Genomic DNA, 20,717 nt, shown 5'->3' on the forward strand with positions numbered 1-20,717 from the left:
CTAGTTTTGAATATGCAGACAGAAAAGTTTGTTATTTATCGCTGGTTTTAACAAATATTTTTTCTCAAGAAAATGTATTTTCATGTATAGAAACTCTACTGTGATATTTATGTATTAAATAATCTATTAATTTAGGGTCAGTTATAAATATATCAGAAAGGTTGAGGTAGTTCTAAACAAGATTTTTCTAGTGATTAATTACAGAATGTTTACTACATTGTGATGTGTTGATAATTTAATTTTCAAGTAAATGATTTTTTTCTTAGAACTAATTTTGTTCTAATTAGGTTACCATGATCCCTTTTCAATTTTGGTAAAATTTTCTTGATAAATCTGGTTTTCATTGCTTTTCAGCGAACCCTCTTAAATTGAATTAATTGCCCATTGTCCCCTCCCTTACTCCCTGCATTCTATAGCACTAAATTTCTCATCCAAATCTGTGGACACCCTGTAAATTTATATAAAATGAAATTTTTCGCCATATTTGTCATTTATGGCGCAATATCTTTTGAAACCTGTGAATTTACATGAGATTTTGGAAAGTTAAAAAGGCCATACTTAGGTATATTACAATAAATTAATTTCATACCTTGTATAAAAATAAAAGATTTTGGTTTTTAATTAGGTGGGTTAAAAATGAATTAATTTACAACAAAACGATTATGAAGACACCCTGTAAATTTTACATTTGTAGATTTGTATATTGTGTGGGTGAGCAGTGGGTTAAAAATGTGTATACAAATATAATATAAAAGATTTTTGGATATTGTTTGTGTAAGTGGTAAAAATGAGTCAATCCATTAGATTAGATTTTTAAAACTATGAGACTATTGTACCAAAAAAGACTTAACAGACACCCTGTAAATTTTACATTTGTATATTGTGTGGGTGGAAATAGGTTAAAAATGGGCTAATATGTTGCATCAGACACCAACCAATTTCTTTTCAATAGAAACAAAAGACCTAGGGACAAATTGTTTTTCATTGAATATCCTGATTCATTTTTTAACTAAACTTAGACCTTGACACTAATTAATGTTTTTAAGTATTTTATTAAGTAAAGCAAATTTATAAGTCTTATTTTGAGAAATTGTATGATTTACTAGCGGCTACACCCTAGAAACCTCTAGGTCAAATTAAAATTGAGGAGTTTTTAGTTTTAAGAGAAAAGTAAAAATATATTTTCTGGGGATTAATTTTTTATTTGGAGGATTCCCTCCCCCAAAATAAAAAAAAAATATCCGGACCTAGAGAAGCTTTACTGTAAAGGAGAACCATATCGGTTCAGTGGTTAGGGAGATCTTTCCCTACAGACATGAAAAAAGCTTACTACTTTATGTAATAGGATACCTAAATAAATGAGAAGGTTGTACTAAAAGATCTCATTAACCACAGAGCCGATTTAGGCATCCTTTACAGTCAAGCTTTTTATAGGTCCCAGAAATCGCCTCTCTTAAAAAAATATCAGTCCCCTTTTCAGGCATTAATCAAATCAACATTTCTTTAAAGAACTCCTTTATTTAGCAACCTTTGTTTTTAGCTCATCAATTGCCCAAGCGTTGTTTTAGTGGCACTTTTCTAATTTGAACATTTGTCCCTAGACTGAGAGATTTGTAGGACATATTGAAATATTCTCACCAACCAAATATTGTCACAAATCTTATGCATAGAAATATAATATGCAACATAGAATAATTTAAATAGAACACACAACTAAACATGAAAATATTGTCACAACTCTTATGCATAGAAATATAATATGCAACATAGAATAATCTTTATAGAATACACTACTAAACATAGAAATATTGTCATAAATCTTATGCATAGAAATATAATATGCAACATAGAATAATCTATATAGAATAAACACATCTAAATATGAACACACAACTAAATATAAAATATATAATTTGGGACATGATTTATATTTTATCAGTTTGGCTTGAGAACTGATTCTAATCCAACAGATATTAATCGGTTTTAAAGCCATACTGTAGCTAAATAAAATCACGGAAAATGTTTTAGGTGTAAGTAAGATAAAACTTCATGAGAATTTTTCTTTTACTTTTGAATTCTTTTTATTAAATAAATATGGATGTCAATTCTACTAAAATATTCTTTGTCTATTCTATTTTAAGGAAGATACATCTCAAATATATTTGAAACTTGCATATGCGATGTTATCTTTTAAACTAAAGCTTGCTATCTTCATGTTTTAACTCAAAATTCACATTTCCAAAATAACATGTTTTTTACCCTAACATCAAGGATAGGAAAATATAAAACAACCCAAAGATATTTAAAGGATCATAATACAACGAATTGGGATCACCAATTTCCTAGATCATTAGCTTCAGACAAAAAAAAACCTTACTACTTTATGTTATAGGATAAAAAAGAGTTCTGTCCAAGAAGCATGAAAAGTTAAGTGAGAATTTTTTTTATACAAATACGGGAAACTAAACAAAATTTCAAAATCTTTCAATAAGAAGCAAAAAATGTCTTAAACATATATCTCATACAGCTGAAGATGAATAATGTATAAAGAGAGTTATTTGATTTATCTGTCTTTGATTTACATGGCAAAAAAACTTAACGGTGACCTTAATACACTGGATATATTATTCCTTGTATGTTACACCAGATTATTATGTTCTCTAAGAAAGTGAAAATCGAAGCAGGCTAAAATAACGATAATCCCTATGCACCCCCTTTACCCCTTACCCTCCTAATGGATGAACAAACTAACCAATAAATTAGTTCCATATCAGCAACTTTAATATTCTATATCCATGATCTAAAGGGACTTGTAAATAAGAAATAGATATTAAAATATTCATATATACTAATTTGGTTTAAATATTGTTTATTGTATTTAAGTTTTAAAGTTCATAATAGTTCATTCGATTAGACTGTAAATTAATTACCAAAAGGCTCTTGTTCGTTGGAATAAAGCTTTGGATGCTTTTATAAGGTCTTAATTGGGAAGGACAAACCTCCAAACATTCAACCAAAATTTCTAATCTACAGAGATGGGTTTTTGAAAGAAGAATGCCGCGTTTTTTCGAAATTTTTTAGACCTGTCGTCTTCGTTCAATCAATCATTATTCTTCTTTCAAAAACCCATCTCCGAAGGATTAATTTGTTTATCGCAATTATTCGTCTTGTTCGGCAAGCTTCACTTAGAACCTAGGAAGGTTTTTAGGCTGCTTTGTTTTTAGATTTAATTTTGTTATAATTTTATGCTATTTTATTCCTTAATGTTTTATTATAAGAAATTTAGCCCAAACATAATATGATTGAAATTACCTAATATCCATGTCTGTTAATTCTACATAGACGTACTGGCTTCTTATTTAAAGAGGGGTTGAAATAATGGGTTTCAAAGTCTGAGGGTGGATAAACAACCCTTTACCCCCCCAACTTGACGCCTATCTCTGTCCTAGATTGAAAATAGGAATATATGGGTTCTCTGTGTAACCGAACCATTCGATCTCCTTAGAGAATATTATCTTACCTGGGCGCACTAAGGGAAACTCCCAACTTTACAAACATAGTTTTTTGTTTAAATGTTGAATTTTTAAGTCTAGTTCTAAAATTATTGTTTCTTGTTTTGTAAAGGAAGTTTCCTATCCAATTTAATACTATTTTTTCTTTAAATGGGTGGCTTTAACCTAGGAATTAAAAATCCGGTTCTTTAAACCTGTAGTGCTACTCTATTCCCATTATAACCTAAACTAACAATACAATGCTAATATGTTTACCTAAACGAAAAACTAAAATTATAAATTAAATTTTACTATCAAAAAGAGGTTGTAATGTTTTTTCTCGTATTCATTCGAATCCGGTGGATAGGAACCGGTTCTCATCCATACGAAAAAACTATGTCTAGCATCGTATTATATCCAGCTTTCTACGAATATAGAAATGTACAATCATAAGATTAAAACTAGTTTTTTTAGCCGGTGACTTCGTCACCTCGGGGCTAAAAAAACTAGTTTTAATCTCATAATTGTACATTCTATATCCGCGGAAAGCCGTTTATAATACGATGCGAGAAATAACTATTCCCTATTGCATAATTCTCGGAGATCTTAAGGGATAAAACAGTGGCCGATAAATTAATTTACATACCCAATGATAATACAAAATTAATCCGTCTGTTGAAAACAATTATTGGTTTTAACTTTTGGTAACTGATAGCTATTGAAAGAACCAATCACAAAGTTATAAAATTACCCAAAGTTTAAAAGCTAACGAATAATATAATGTAAATATAAAACTTTGGGTGCTAATGTATTAAACAGTCCAATGTCCCCTCTCGCCATCATGGTATAACTTGTTTAATGTAGAGTGTCTCTTTACCTAGACACTGAGTGAATTTGCACCCAAAAGTAAATAGGACAAGATATGCACCAAATAAAACAGTTAGGGCCATAGATTTATCATGGACAAGTAAAGTTGATAGCCCATATAAAACATGGGATCTAAAGGGATAAGACTGATAAATTGATGTACATTCCCAATCATGATACACAAAATTACTACTTTTGTAGATTACAGATAGTGGTTAAAACATTTGGACACTCAACTTAATGAACCAACCAATGAAAATTCAATGAATATTGTTAATCTAATGAATAAGAAAATTATATTATAAAATTTTGGGATATAGTGGAATAAACAGCCCATTGTCCCCTCCCTCCAAGATATAAAAAAAGGCAATACTTTAACTGTAAGATCTAATTATATTCAGGATTTTTTAGTGCTATCTGTGTACATATCAAGGTATAGAAACCTTTCACTTTCATTAGAACTTAATCTCTTTAATTTTGTTTCATATTAATTTTTCAAGTTATATCTTAGTAAACATTTTTACAGTGACTTTTCAATAGTTACTAAAGTAAAAACTTTACCTAAAAAAAGTAGTTAATTTTGTAACTTCGTCTTTAAAAAATCGCCTCTCTATTACATAATATTTAATTTACGGCCTTCACTGAAAGAAATATTGGTTTACCTACATTGTATATCTTTCTATCAGTATTTCAGATGAACTGAAATTTAATTTCCGAATGTGTACACAGTTTCCTCGGTGTTTTCTCATCCTATCTCAATATTTACCACCACCTAAAAAAAAAATTTAAAAATCAAAATTTGAAAAATTAAAATTTTAATTGTATTGTGTATAAATCGTTTATACATTCAAATTTAGATTTTTTTTTTAAGTTTGAAGATTTTTTTAGCTAGTATTGAATATTGAGATAGGATGAGGAAACACCGAGGAAACTGTGTACACATTCGGAAATTAAAGTTCACTTCATCGTATTTCAATCTTCTTGTAGGCGAATAGATGTATAATTACTTGGATGTTGCACCAGATTTTCATGTACTGAAATAAAATGATACTCGCAGCTTGAAAAATACTCCCAATTCACCTATTTACCCCATCCTTCCCTTACCTCCTTCTGGATGAATGAACTCACCAATAAATGAGTCCATAATAGCAACCTTACAAATTTTCCCCTGTCGATATATCCACGTATACAATATCAATTTGTAGGTGCATGTATTTACCTATTTGGGCCAAGGTATGCATAAGGTGATACCCAGAAAGGATGGGGACATGGGACATATTATCCAGGTCCCCAAAGTTCCATAAATACATTCTATCTTTCTGTCACTTAAGTTGTCCATTAACCTATCCACACCTCATTTCAACCTACAGAAGGGTTCATTTTGTTTATCACAATTAAGGGTGCATAATGATTTATCATTCATTGTCTTATACCTTAATATCTAAACCTACGAATATGGGCCAAATCTCGATAATTTCTGTGGCTAGCATAAGGGTTTCCTGACACTAGTACCAATGCAAGCCTAGGAAATTTCTATATTGTTGGTCTATATTGTTTTATGCCTTTATGAATATTTCTTCAGGAATCTTCATCCAAAGTTATTTGTCTTTCAAACAAACAAAAAATATCTTTTTCTATCTATATTGTTTAAGAAATGTTTATATCTTCAAATATCTTTTACATAGACTATTTGGAACCAGGTATAAGGTATAACCAACAAGTGAAATAAATTTAAAATAATATTTGGGGGGCAAATGGAGAGGTAGTCAATTATACGATGTGTTGCCCCCCAACGACAGCTGAACACCACGTATAGGTTTCGTGATTTTTTCCCGAATTAATTTCGTTATTGGTATAAGCTGATTTGAAACACTAAAACTTCAAAAATAATTCGTAAGAAAGCGTATAAGGAAAATCATAAATATAATAGTCATTTATCGTATTTTCGTAATAATTCAAATATTTTGGCAATTTGTAAATAAATGGCAAAACTTGAAAACGGGGAAAAAGGTAGAACGTGATATCAGTTTTGTCAAAACGGGCCTTAGGCACTTCATATTTATTTTTCTTTTAAATATCCGCGGAAAGCTGTCTATAACACGTAAAATTTATCATTAGTGGGTGGTTTTATTAGCTTTTTATGAATTGTATATACACTTAAACATTTCCCTTATTTGACAGTTGTTTAAAAAGGTTCCAGGACAAACGCAGGAGTCCCAAACGTCAGAGTGGACAAGCGTAGGAGTGTTAAAATATTAATTTAATTAAGTATTTATATACAGGTTAGGTTAGGTTAGGTTAAGATATGAATATACAAGTAAGCCCCCACAAGGGTTAGGCATTAAAAAAAACTATAAGAGAGTTTGAAATAAGTTAGGTTAAGTTAAGTTTCCACCCCAATGTTTGTCCACTCCGACGTTAGGGACTCCGGCGTTTGTCCTAGGACCGTTTAAAAAGAAAATTTTGCAGTAAGCTTGTTACATAAATTCTATAAATAGGTTATACAATATGGCAAGGGTGTCAACATCCATAAAAGCGAAGCTCGAAAATTCGACAGTCGTACATAAGATCATTTGCAAATAACAATAAAAAATTAGATTTGATGATTATTATTTCATGTAAAAGGTTTACATATAAATGATTTTAAAATGTTTAAAAAGTTTAAATTGTTCACGATAAGTAGCCAAAAATAGAGTTGCTTCGCTTTCTAAATTGTACTTTTTTGTTACTGCAAACGTTAGGACAATTATATTAGGCCTTAACGATTCGATCTGTCCGTTACATCTGTCCATAAATATAGAAAAGTTTTACTGTAAAAATGTAAAATTTGTATCAAGAAATATACTAAAAATTTTATTTAAAATTCAGTTTCAGATTTGATGAAATTTGAAACTAATTCTCATTTTTATTTCATATTTAATTTAATTAAATCAGAACAGTTATTTCTCGCATCGTATTATAAACAGCTTTCCTCGGATATAGAATGTACAATTATAAGATTAAAACCAGTTTTTTTTAGCCCCGAGGTGCCGAAACTGGTTTTAATCTTATGATTGTACATTTTTATATTCGTAGAAAGCTGGATATAATTCGATTCTATCCGGTGGATGAGAACCGGTTCCTATCCACCGGATTCGAATGAATACGAGAAACATAATTTGGGAGGGGAGGGATAGAGATAAAGAGAGATAAAGAGAAATAGATAGAGAGAGAGAACGAAAGAGAGAGAGAGAGAGAGAGAGAGAGAGAGAGAGAGAGAGAGAGAGAGAGAGAGAGAGAGAGAGAGAGAGAACGAAAGAGAGAGAGAGAGAGAGAGAGAGAGAGAATATGGGTGACAATAGAATGCTAATGATTTTTCTGCTATTACTATTAAAATTAGCTTGTAAGGGGGAGGTATTACAATTTTAAACCTGGATTGAACTTTTGGCGATTTCTGTTTGTAGGAAGGTGCTAGCCTCTCCAAAGCAGTTATAAACCTGCCCAAGACCTATGAGAAGCTACACTGAAAATCCTTTGGTACAAACAGAAAAACAGAAATTCTGTTACGTTTATATAAGGATAGAAAGGGGAATGTATGTTTTCTTCCATTGTCCTACTCCTTTTTCTATATCTGGAACATGTATTGAATTAAGTCTTGAAATTCTAAAAAAATAAGCACACATATAGAATATCAATTTAGGCTTTGGAACGTTTTTAAAAGTACATTTTCTTAAACTAAATAGAATTTTCCACATTTTTTATGTGAAAAATGTTTAATAGCGATTTCTCTTTAGAGGGGGGTGTTATCCATCGCAAAAAAAGTTACAAACCATCTTAGGACCTATGAGAAACTACACTGTAAAGAAGGACCATATTGGTTCATCGGTCAGCGAGATCCTTCGGTACATACTGACAGACACATAGACTCGGATCCTGTTATTTTTTTTGCGAGGATAGCGAAAGTCTAGATCCTCAATAACTTATTTGGGACAACAGAAATAATCCATTCACATTATTGGTGAACATATTTTAGAAATTCAAATTGCGCGGCTTGTATTAATAGTAGAAAAATGTTATACATGCCGTTCGAATCGTCACAAACTCAATTTTTTTAATAATTAACCACCATTCTTGTGCTATTTGTAGTTTAGGAGCTATGTTGAAAAATGTGAGAAAAAGTTGGAAAATTTTACCACGTAGCTCCTATACTATACGTAGCAAAGGAATTGTTATTCTGTATACCAAAACAAAACATTTTATAAGATTGTTTTATTTTCTATGTATAATTAAGTTTGTAAAAAAAACCGTAAATGACAATGTATTATTTGAACTTTTGCTAATTTGATTAATTTGTTTTCAGTTTGCTTCCCAGCTGCAAGGACCTAACAGCCCTATTGTCCAGGTAAAAATAAATTCAGTTTTTTATATCAGAAAACTAGACAACCCAACAAAAATTTAACAAAAATTGAGTTATTATGCATATACTGTTGTTTAATATCGCCCTAGAATTCACCATAAACTCTGAGAAAGTCCCTCAAAAATAATTTTGACGTCATAAAAATGAGGGATGAGAAGTGGAGGAGTGGAAAAGAAAACCCCTAAAAAACAGATGGACAATCCCTCATTTTTATGACGTCACATGCTGTTTTTTAGCGACTTTCTCACCTCACTAGACTCTCCTTCTAAAAAAATATTCTTGTAACCAACTAATGAATTAATTCGAACAAATAATCATAAAAAGTTTCGTGATTCCGGGGGGCAATGCATCGTGGCAAAGGCCATCTTCTAAAGTTAAAATCGATTATGGGAAGGAAAAAGTATCAGCCAAAATTCCATTTTAAAAGTTCTCAAATATTCTAACTAAGACGACATTTTAGCTATAAATGTTTAGACTGCAATATTCTATCTAGCTATATGTAATGTAAACTTTCTAGATATCTAATCATATCTATCCAGAAGTATATTTGATCATGGAAAGAAACCGAAGTAGTGGGTTTCGTCATATTTTCACAGTAGTTTTTCTCCTATTTCCAGCCCTGTGGGGGGCTCTAACCCTCAGAGACTTTTTCCCAACCCTGAATTGCAATAATTAACATTTACCTAACCTAACCTTAATTAGCATATAAAAAGCTACTGTGAAAATACGTCGAAACCCACTACTTCGTTTTTTTGATGATTCAAACTGTCTACTGTTATTGCTTATTTAGGCTGTACAAGCTGAATTAGGCAGTAATAACCAGCAGTTAGGCCCTGCAGGACAAATTGTCCAGAATCTTGGCAGTCAATTTATTCAACAGGTAACCAAATTGTCTATAATAGGGTGCTATACATGATTTTTCATCATGGCTGAGAACCCGTTAAAATCCAGCTGATATTAATCGGTTTTAAAGCTATACTGGAAAATAATTTCCAATTATTTTATCTACATATAACTGTGCATTATTGAGAGGTCAGTAAAGTAGTAGGATGTATGTTTGTTTCTATGCATGTAGTTTGCGTCTTCGCCTTTTTTCTTTGGATTTTTAATTTGTTGACGTTCTCTAGTTTACAGGCTTGTTCATGACAGCACAGGAATCATAAGATTTCATCAAAACTAATCTTATGTAATAGTCTGTAATAGTGTTTTTATAGTTATGTGACATAAAATATTTGTTTAGGCTTTCCAGCAGAGGCCGCAAAACCAGTTTCAAACACAGTTCGGGGGTCAACAGCAATTTCTACAGCAACAACAACCATTTGTTGGACAACAACAGTTTATACCTGTGGGATCCCAACAACAGTTTCAACAGTTTCCACAACAGCAATTTATTCAAGGTATTCAAAAGTAGAATGTGAACAAATTGAACATCTTCTCTGTAACAAACTTTGTCTGTTCATTAAAGTAAAACAACAGAGGGGGTTAGGGTATGTATGTCCCCAACCCCTGGACCTTGTGCCGACATTTAATTGGAGTTATGAGTATCAGGTAATTGTCAAGTCGCTACAAAATAGCAGAAAGCAATTTATCTGGATTATATATCTATACTTTATATTCTATTTATTCTGATTTTTGTTAGTAATTCTTTTTTTAGTAGCGAAGCTACTCTATAATTTAATTTGTTATAAGCAAAGGTTGGATCATGGAAAGAAAACAAAGTCATTCCTAATTAGGACAGAAGTCACTGGAAATTGATCTAAGGAAGGTTACTTATGTCCTTCATCTAACAAAATCTAACTTAAGGGAGGTGACTTATGTCCTTTGTCTGACAAATTCTTACATTAGGAAGGCTGCTTATGTCCTTCATCTTGCAAAACTTAGCTTTTCTGTCCTTCACATAGCTAATTCTTGCAAAACATAGCAAATTCTTACAAAACATAGCAAATTCTTGCAAAACATTGCAAATTCTTACAAAACATAGCAAATTCTAGCAAAACAAAGCAAATTCTTGCAAAACATAGCAAATTCTTCAAAACATAGCAAATTCTTGCAAAACATTGCAAATTCTTACAAAACATAGCAAATTCTAGCAAAACATAGCAAATTCTTACAAAACATAGCAAATTCTTACAAAACATAGCAAATTCTTACAAAACATAGCAAATTCTTACAAAACATAGCAAATTCTTGCAAAACATAGCAAATTCTTACAAAACATAGCAAATTCTTGCAAAACATAGTAAATTCTTACAAAACATAGCAAATTATTGCAAAACATTGCAAATTATTGCAAAATATTGCAAATTCTTACAAAACATAGCAAATTCTTGCAAAACATAGCAAATTCCTATAAACATAGCAAATTCTTGCAATTAGGGTCCCCAACTCAAAAACAAATTTTCAGCGCGATCCGACAACCGGTTCTTGAGATACAGTAACCTGGTGTCCTTGGTACCGACTGTAAGATTTGGGAAATGGTTCGAATCCTTAGTAAATTTGGCTAAGTCCAAAAATATTTTGACACTTATTCAAATTTTTGAAGAAAAAATACCCAGGTGACACCAAGCATACCTACTGAGAGGACACCAGGTCAAAAATATTCTAAGTGTCAAAAAATTTTTGGACTTTTTGCCAAATTTACTAAGGATTTGAACCATTTCCCAAATCTTACCGTCAGTACCAAGGTACCAGGTCACCGTATCTTGAGAACCGGTGGTCGGATCACGCTGAAAATTTTGTTTTTGAGTTTGGGACCCTAATTGCAAGAATTTGCTATGTTTATAGGAATTTGCTATGTTTTGCAAGAATTTGCTATGTTGTGAAGGACAAAAAAGCTAAGTTTTCTAAGAATTTGCCATGTTTTGCAAGAATTTGCAATGTTTTGCAAGAATTTGCTATGTTTTGTAAGAATTTGCTATGTTTTGCAAGAATTTGCTATGTTTTGTAAGAATTTGCAATGTTTTGCAAGAATTTGCTATGTTTTGTAAGAATTTGCTATGTTTTGCAAGAATTAGCTATGTGAAGGACAGAAAAGCTAAGTTTTCTAAGAATTTGCCATGTTTTGCAAGAAATTGCAATGTTTTGCAAGAATTTGCTATGTTTTGTAAGAATTTGCTATGTTTTGCAAGAATTAGCTATGTGAAGGACAGAAAAGCTAAGTTTTCCAAGAATTTGCTATGCTTTGCAAGAATTTGCTATGTTTTGCAAGAATTAGCTATGTGAAGGACAGAAAAGCTAAGTTTTCCAAGAATTTGCTATGTTTTGCAAGAATTTGCTATGTTTTGCAAGAATTTGCTATGTTTTGCAAGAATTTGCTATGTTTTGTAAGAATTTGCTATGTTTTTCAAGAATTTGCTATGTTTTGTAAGAATTTGCAATGTTTTGTAAGAATTTGCTATGTTTTGTAAGAATTTGCTATGTTTTGCAAGAATTAGCTATGTGAAGGACAGAAAAGCTAAGTTTTCTAAGAATTTGCCATGTTTTGCAAGAAATTGCAATGGTTTGCAAGAATTTGCTATGTTTTGTAAGAATTTGCTATGTTTTGCAAGAATTAGCTATGTGAAGGACAGAAAAGCTAAGTTTTTAAGAATTTGCCATGTTTTGCAAGAATTTGCTATGTTTTGCAAGAATTTGCTATGTTTTGTAAGAATTTGCTATGTTTTGCAAGAATTAGCTATGTGAAGGACAGAAAAGCTAAGTTTTCCAAGAATTTGCTATGTTTTGCAAGAATTTGCTATGTTTTGCAAGAATTTGCTATGTTTTGCAAGAATTTGCTATGTTTTGCAAGAATTTGCTATGTTTTGTAAGAATTTGCTATGATTTGCAAGAATTTGCTATGTTTTGTAAGAATTTGCTATGTTTTGCAAGAATTTGCTATGTTTTGTAATAATTTGCTATGTTTTGCAAGAATTTGCTATGTTTTGTTAGAATTTGCTATGTTTTGCAAGAATTTGCTATGTTTTGTAAGAATTTGCTATGTTTTGCAAGAATTAGCTATGTGAAGGACAGAAAAGCTAAGTTTTCCAAGAATTTGCTATGCTTTGCAAGAATTTGCTATGTTTTCCAAGAATTTGCTATGTTTTGCAAGAATTTGCTATGTTTTGTAAGAATTTGCTATGTTTTGCAAGAATTTGCTATGTTTTGTAAGAATTTGCTATGTTTTGCAAGAATTTGCTATGTTTTGCAAGAATTTGCTATGTTTTGTTAGAATTTGCTATGTTTTGCAAGAATTTGCTATGTTTTGTAAGAATTTGCTATGTTTTGCAAGAATTAGCTATGTGAAGGACAGAAAAGCTAAGTTTTCCAAGAATTTGCTATGCTTTGCAAGAATTTGCTATGTTTTGCAAGAATTTGCTATGTTTTGCAAGAATTTGCTATGTTTTGCAAGAATTTGCTAAGTTTTGCAAGAATTTGCTATGTGAAGGACAGAAAAGCTAAGTTTTCTAAGAATTTGCCATGTTTTGCAAGAAATTGCAATGTTTTGCAAGAATTTGCTATGTTTTGTAAGAATTTGCTATGTTTTGCAAGAATTAGCTATGTGAAGGACAGAAAAGCTAAGTTTTTAAGAATTTGCCATGTTTTGCAAGAATTTGCAAGAATTTGCTATGTTTTGCAAGAATTTGCTATGTTTTGCAAGAATTTGCCATGTTTTGCAAGAATTTGCAAGAATTTGCTATGCTTTGCAAGAATTTGCTATGTTTTGCAAGAATTTGCTATGTTTTGCAAGAATTTGCTATGTTTTATAAGAATTTGCTATGTTTTGCAAGAATTTGCTATGTTTTGTAAGAATTTGCTATGTTTTGCAAGAATTTGCTATGTTTTGTAATAATTTGCTATGTTTTGCAAGAATTTGCTATGTTTTGTTAGAATTTGCTATGTTTTGCAAGAATTTGCTATGTTTTGTAAGAATTTGCTATGTTTTGCAAGAATTAGCTATGTAAAGGACAGAAAAGCTAAGTTTTCCAAGAATTTGCTATGCTTTGCAAGAATTTGCTATGTTTTGCAAGAATTTGCTATGTTTTGCAAGAATTTGCTATGTTTTGCAAGAATTTGCTAAGTTTTGCAAGAATTTGCTATGTTTTGCAAGAATTTGCTATGTTTTGCAAGAATTTGCTAAGTTTTGAAAGATTTTGCTATGTGAAGGACAGAAAAGCTAAGTTTTCTAAGAATTTGCTATGTTTTGTAAGAATTTGCTATGTTTTGCAAGAATTTGCTATGTTTTGTAAGAATTTCCTATGTTTTGCAAGAATTTGCTATGTTTTGCAAGAATTAGCTATGTGAAGGACAGAAAAGCTAAGTTTTCCAATATTTTGCTATGTGATGGACAAAAAACCAATTTTATGCAAGATTTTGCTATGTGAAGGATCAAAAAGCTAGGTTTTGTGAGGTGAAGGGAGGCTACTTATGTCCTCAATCTTGCAAAATCTTTGTTCAGGGAGGCATGTTATGCCCTTCATCTAAGAAATTCTCACTTAAGGAAGGCTACTTATGTCCTTCCTAGGAAGGTGACTTCTGTCCTAATTTAGGAAGGACTTTGTTTTCTTTCCATGATCCCAAAGGTTTACTATGATTCAATTTGTCTGTCTGTATGTTCGTCAATTAGTCTGTAACGTTATTCTAAGAGAAATGTGATATTCTTCTCGTGCCAACTGCGAAAATTACTTTATCTGAGTACATGAAAATCTGGCGCATCTTCATATTTTTAACATATCTATTGATACAAATTTTGTAGGTCAACAGCAATTTCAACAATTTCCTCAACAGCAATTTCAGCAATTCCCCCAGCAGCAACAGTTTGTCAACCAACAGCAATTTCAGCAGTTTCCAGGACAGCAAATTCAACAGTTTCCACAGCAACAATTTGTTGGGCAACAGCAATTCGGCGGGCAAAAATTTCAACAATTCCCACAACAAACTCAAAACAGTAAGTATACAAAACCACATTTATAAATACCCCTTTCCCTAATTTTGAATTAAAATGAAAAAATGGGGAAGGGGGTTTAATTTGTTTCATTACTTTAGATCAAGTTAGGTTAGATCATATTGGTTAGAAGGTAGCCACATAGAAGTTTAAGCATTTAATTATATATATTAAGAATTAAAATTATAAATAATGGCTTTGTTTTTACTTTTGGATAACTTAATTGGCTTGCTATTTCTACGCTATTTATGGACATGATTTTCCTTGTTCAGATGGAGGATTTCTGGAGGGGATAGCCGACAGTATTGCCGGAAATTTGGCCAGCGGTTTTGCCGGAAACCTCATTTCAAACCTTGTGTCCGGCAATCGAAAATGGGGAAAAAGTGCACAAAGTCGGTCAGATGATGGCAGGGAGGATAATGGGGAAAATATTGAGTCTAGAGTTGATGTCCATGTTGGGGAAGAAGAAGATGAATTGAGTGATGCTGGCCTGGAAGAAAATTTGGATGATGATGATTTTAAGCCTTCTCAAAAGATTGATGAAACGCTTTCAAGGTAATACATTATTTACCTGTTATTATTTTTTATACGAGGGGGTGGGGGGGGGGGAATTTAAGGACATATCTCCATTTAGGTATAAGGTGCTTTCGTAACCCGTAAAAATGGGGGGGGGGGTCATTTATTTTCAGGGGGCGGGGTCGTACCATGGTATGATGGGCGTTCCTCAAACCCCTTTTTTGTTTTTGTTTTTATAAAAATTATATTAGCATGAAACCAGCGTAGGACTAGTATTTATATTCCCTGAAGAGTAGAGCCCAATCAGTTATGTTAACGAAATCTTAAGATTCAGACAGACAGATTTTGTTCTACTATAAATAACTAGCGGCTGCACCCCTAGCATTCAGTAACTATGCATTAGAAGGGTATGAAAGGACATGGGAATAGCATAAAACCATTTCATGACTTTAATAATCTAAAAATAAAATAGACTGAAACCACCCGGGACCTACATATAGACTACCTAAAATAGAGAACCCATTCGATTCATGAGTTATTTTGATCAAAATACCCTTATTGTAATGGGATAAAATGTGTTGAATGGATGTATATTATTTAGGAAGAAAAGGCAAAGTACTGCACATGGACAAGCAATTAGGTAAGTTTATCCACTTTTTTTTAAAGTATTTTCTAAAAAAATAGATATATAGGACCTAAGAGAAGCTTCACTGTAAAGGATAAAATTATCGGTTTAGCCGCTAGCGGTGAGCGAGATCCTTTAATACACACAGATAGATAGACAGACATCCTGTTACATTTATAAGGATAAATAAGTCCTATAAAAGATCAGGCAGCTTTTGCTTATATATTTTACTCTATTTCAGATTGATGCAAAACTTTGGATTAGATAATATGGGTCTGTATCCATTTGTGAGGTAAATCTTTGGATTTAGAATTTACGTGAATAGTAATTATCACAGGGGAAAAAATTATTAATTCTTAGACTTACATAAATGTAGGTCGCCAACATGGAAACCACGTATTAACCAGTATTTAATTTAGTCCACTAGAAATAAAAATGGAAAAGACGGCAAGAGGAGAAAAAAATGGGAAAGGGGAAAGAAAGGAAGAGGAGAGTTGGGTATAAAATTAGAGAATAAGATATACAAAAAACAAGGATGACAACATCCAACTGAATATACAAAATATGAAAATATAAGGTTTGACAAAATTATACGTAAATTTGTTTCAAAACTTCTTAAATACAGAATTCTGTTTAAGGACATACTGGCATTTTTAATACTTGATTAGAGATGCTTCGCTCATAATATTGTACCTTATTGTAGTAGGAATCAGTAATCCAAAAATCAAATCAATCGGATGATTTTAAAATGGACGTACGGACATTCTGGTAACGATATTAGAGTTGCTACGCTTTCTAAATCGTACCTAACTACTACAGGAACCATCATGCAAAGTTTGAAATCGATATGACAATTCTAACATGCCTAAAGCTATCCGTTAGGGACGGACGGATTGACGGACGGACGGACTGGCCGATCCTAATTATAGAAAAGCTTCGCTTTTAAAAAAGGTATGAATAAATGACAAAGCAAAATTATGAGTAAATTTGTTGAAACAGGATTATGGTTATGGACATAATGGACATACGGACGGACGGACTGACCCTAATTATAGAAAAGCTTCGCTTTTAAAAATAGCATTACAGACTTGACTAAATATTTACATTTACTGATTATAAGCACACCCTTTTATTTAGACCCTTTAATATTTTATAATTTCAGGGCAGCTATAATTGGTCATGCTAATAGAGCAGCACCAACTAATTGTAAACAGGTATTACAAACTTTATATCTATCTATCTATCTATCTATCTATCTATCTGTCTATCTATCTATCTTTCTATCTTTCTATCTATCTATCTATCTACCTACCTACCTATCTATCTATCTATCTATCTATCTATCTATCTATCTATCTATCTATCTATCTATCTATCTATCTATCTATCTATCTATCTATTTATCTATCTATCTATCTATCTATCTATCTATCTATCTATCTATCTATTCAACTATCTATATATTTAGTTATACCGTCAATGCCCTGACTCATCAGATCAACTGCTCAATTATTTATCTATCTATCTATCTATTCAACTATCTATACATCTAGTTATACCGTCAATGCCCTGATTCATAAGATCAACTGCTCAATTATTTATCTATCTATCTATCTATTCAACTATCTATACATCTAGTTATACCGTCAATGCCCTGATTTATCAGATCAACTGCTCAATTATCTATCTATCTAACTATTTATTCAACTATCTATATATCTAGTTATACCGTCAATGCCCTGATTCATCAGATCAACTGCTCAATTATATATCTATCTATCTATTTATCCAACTATCTATATATGTAGTTATACTGTCAATGGCCTGATTCATCAGATCAACTGTTCAATTATCTATCTATCTATCTATTTATCTATCTATTCAACTATCTATACATCTATTTATCTATCTATCTATCTATCTATTTATCTATCTAACCATCTATCTATCTAATTAACTATCTATATATCTAGTTATACCGTCAATGCCCTGACTCATCAGATCAACTGCTCAATTATCTATCTATCTAACTATTTATCTATCTATTGAACTATCTATACATCTATTTATCTATCTATCTATCTATCTATCTATCTATCTAATTAACTATCTATATATCTAGTTATACCGTCAATGCCCTGACTCATCAGATCAACTGCTCAATTATCTCAATAACAATAATGGCGGTCTACTACAGGTATAAATATTCTTATTTAAAAGTAACAGGATCTGTGTTTGTCTGTCTGTACCTAAGAATCTTGATAACCATTAAACCTATATAGCTTCTTACACGCCCTGGGGAGGTTTGTAACCATTTTGGCGAGGGTACCACCATAGGCGTCCAAGGGGGGGGTAATGGGGCGATTACCCCCCCATTTAAAATTTACCCCTATCTTGGGGGTGCCCTAGGCACCCCCAATCATTTAGGAGGGGGTATTTACCCCCCCAAACAATTTTAGGGGGGTAAATACCCCCCCCCCAATAATAAAAAATCTTTATTAAAAAAAATTTTTGCGCGCTTCGTGCGCATTTTAAATACTATATATTTAATAAAATTTAAATTACCCCCCCCAAAAAATTTTACCCCGGGGGTAAATTTTGGGGGGGGTAAACTAAATTTACCCCTGCCAACAGATTTCAGGGGGGGTAATTACCCCCCCCCCCCCCAAGCAAATTTTACCCCCGGGGTAAAAATTTTGGGGGTGGTAAAAAAAATTGCGGCGCGCTTCGCGCGCCATTTTACCCCCCCCTTAAAAAATGTTTACCCCCCCCCAAAAAAAAAAGCTTGAACGCCCCTGGGTACCACCATCCTCAAAAGAGAGATTGTCCCTACAAATAAAATGCCAGGCGGCGCCACTTTATGACTTACTGGGCTTTACTTTGTACAAAAGTGCCGAAACTTTTTCTTTTAAAAATTGCAATTCAAAGCAGAGGTGTCTACTTCACATACTTAACTAAAATTAATGTAATTTACTATGATATTTCTAGGGCTAAACAATCATTTTATTTAGAATATAATTCCACAAGCAACCAACGAGGCTTCCTCTCTGTTTCCTGGTTTACCTGGCCTACCCAGCTTACCCCAGGTTAGATGTTTTATATTCATTACTAGCGGCTTTTCGCCCCTAGCCTAGGTAATTTAGAATTTGTTGCTGTGACCACCACATTTTAAATTAATTTCTAATTAAATCAACTAATCCAAGTTGTAGTCTAAGTTTACGATAGATTTTCATTTAGGCTTGAGTTAAGATCTTTAATCTTTTCTAGTTTACGATAAATTATAATATGGATGCTGCACTAGATTTTAGTCTACTCTAATACAGTAATACTTGCAGCTAGCAAAAATAACAATATACCCAATCCATCCCCTTTACCTAATCCCCTCACCCTCCTAATGGATCAAAGAACTTAGGTCCATATTAGCAACCTTAATTGACGATAAATATTACCCAGATAATATATCCACATATATCCTATATCTAATTTTCTTCTAGGTGGCTGCTTCAACATTAGAAACATTTGCTGGATCCTCCAGCAGTTCAAGTAGTTCCAGCTCTGGTGGTAATCTGGCAGGATCTTTGATACAAGCAGGTATTATATTCTTTTTACCCTTATATTAATGTAGGCTACGTCACAGAGGCCTCTAGGGGCACTCTAAAGTGCGTTTTAGGGGCCAACTCACTTGTTTAAAATTAGGTTTTTAAACGAAAACGTACGTAAAACACCAGGATGAGGGGGGGCTAGGAGTTTTGTTATAGGGCAATATTGATGTACACTCTTCAAGAAATTAGAAATTTTAGGGGATTTTTTTAAAATAGATATTCTGTAAAAAAGATATATATTAGCCCAGCGTTAAGCAAGATCTTTTGGTACAGATAGACAAACATAAATTCTGCCACTTCTACAACTAGCAAAAGTTTTCATTGCATTTATGACAATATTTAGGTGTGTTTTTGTCAATTTCGTTTGTTGCTGTAATTTTGGCAATATTTTTTACCCACTGTCAAAATACAATGAATAATGAATTACTTATCCTTATACTAAAGTAACAGGATGTCTGTGTGTTTGTGTGTCTGTACCGAAGGATCTAACCGCTGAACCGATCGGGTTCTCCTTAACAGGGTAGCTTCTCGTAAGCCGGGAAGGTTTATAACTATTTTCTTGGAGGTCTGACACCCCCAACGCCCCCAAAAATAAAAAATCCCCCCCCAAATTTTTTTTTACTTTTTTTTAAAAATCTAAAATAAGAAATTTGGGTTATTAAATTCGACTCTCTCCTCCTCAAGTGCCCCTAGAGTCCTCTAGGGGCACTTGAGGAGGCTAGTATAGTATATTTTGGAATAACATTATTGCTGCGCTATTAATATCCTTTCTTGGACTAATGTATAATTTATATTTCAGAATCTGGAATCATAGAGAACCTGGTGGATGGGTTGGCCGGAATGATTGCTGGCAGATTGAAATTCTAATTATTATCATCTATTTTTTAAGTAGCGAAGCTAGTCAACTTCTTTGGTATGTCCGTCCATTATCGTAATTGGTCATGTTACAGCTTGCAATTGAAGAGGCATCGGGTTTGAAACTGGGACACACTGCGTCATACTAGAGACGTTTAAAAAAATTGTAAACATTGCTGCTATGTCAGGTGCATGAAATTTAAAAATAAGTGTAAATAGAATGCTTGAACAGGTGCTAATCATAACCATGCAAATTTAGACAAAGGTTGTGAAATCAAAGGGTTGGTTGTTTGTTGGGTGGAAAGGACAAGAATTCATATTATATATTTTGTTTTCAAAACCTCTCAGAAATTAACTATCATATTTTCCTTTAAAAATACTGTTAGTTTGACATTGCTACGCTACTGGTTATTATTATTTTATGTTACCTCGTGTTGTTTATTAT

At 32.4% G+C, this 20,717-nt stretch overlaps 1 protein-coding gene across 2 annotated transcripts in view; it reads left to right on the forward strand.

Annotated features, from left to right (window-relative positions):
* The window catches only part of LOC145328080 (uncharacterized), a 29,855-nt gene extending 9,144 nt beyond the window's left edge, over positions 1-20,711 (forward strand). Inside the window, exons 7-18 of one of the 2 annotated variants that reach the window (XM_080171641.1) lie at positions 8,698-8,739; positions 9,545-9,634; positions 9,995-10,151; positions 14,486-14,677; positions 14,947-15,229; positions 15,792-15,830; positions 16,057-16,107; positions 16,978-17,029; positions 17,938-18,012; positions 18,827-18,901; positions 19,310-19,406; positions 20,217-20,711. In XM_080171641.1, coding sequence (XP_080027767.1) covers positions 8,698-8,739; positions 9,545-9,634; positions 9,995-10,151; positions 14,486-14,677; positions 14,947-15,229; positions 15,792-15,830; positions 16,057-16,107; positions 16,978-17,029; positions 17,938-18,012; positions 18,827-18,901; positions 19,310-19,406; positions 20,217-20,284 — 1,221 coding nt within the window. In that variant the 3' untranslated portion in view covers positions 20,285-20,711. Of the gene's footprint in view, positions 1-8,697; positions 8,740-9,544; positions 9,635-9,994; positions 10,152-14,485; positions 14,678-14,946; positions 15,230-15,791; positions 15,831-16,056; positions 16,108-16,977; positions 17,030-17,368; positions 17,414-17,937; positions 18,013-18,826; positions 18,902-19,309; positions 19,407-20,216 lie in introns of those variants that run through there. The other variant, XM_080171642.1, reaches the window with a different exon arrangement.
* The last annotated feature ends 6 nt before the right edge of the window (positions 20,712-20,717 follow it).

The sequence above is a fragment of the Acartia tonsa genome, chromosome 9 (genome assembly GCF_053477335.1).
Source record: "Acartia tonsa isolate MP-2025a chromosome 9, ASM5347733v1, whole genome shotgun sequence".
NCBI classification, from domain to species: domain Eukaryota; kingdom Metazoa; phylum Arthropoda; class Copepoda; order Calanoida; family Acartiidae; genus Acartia; species Acartia tonsa.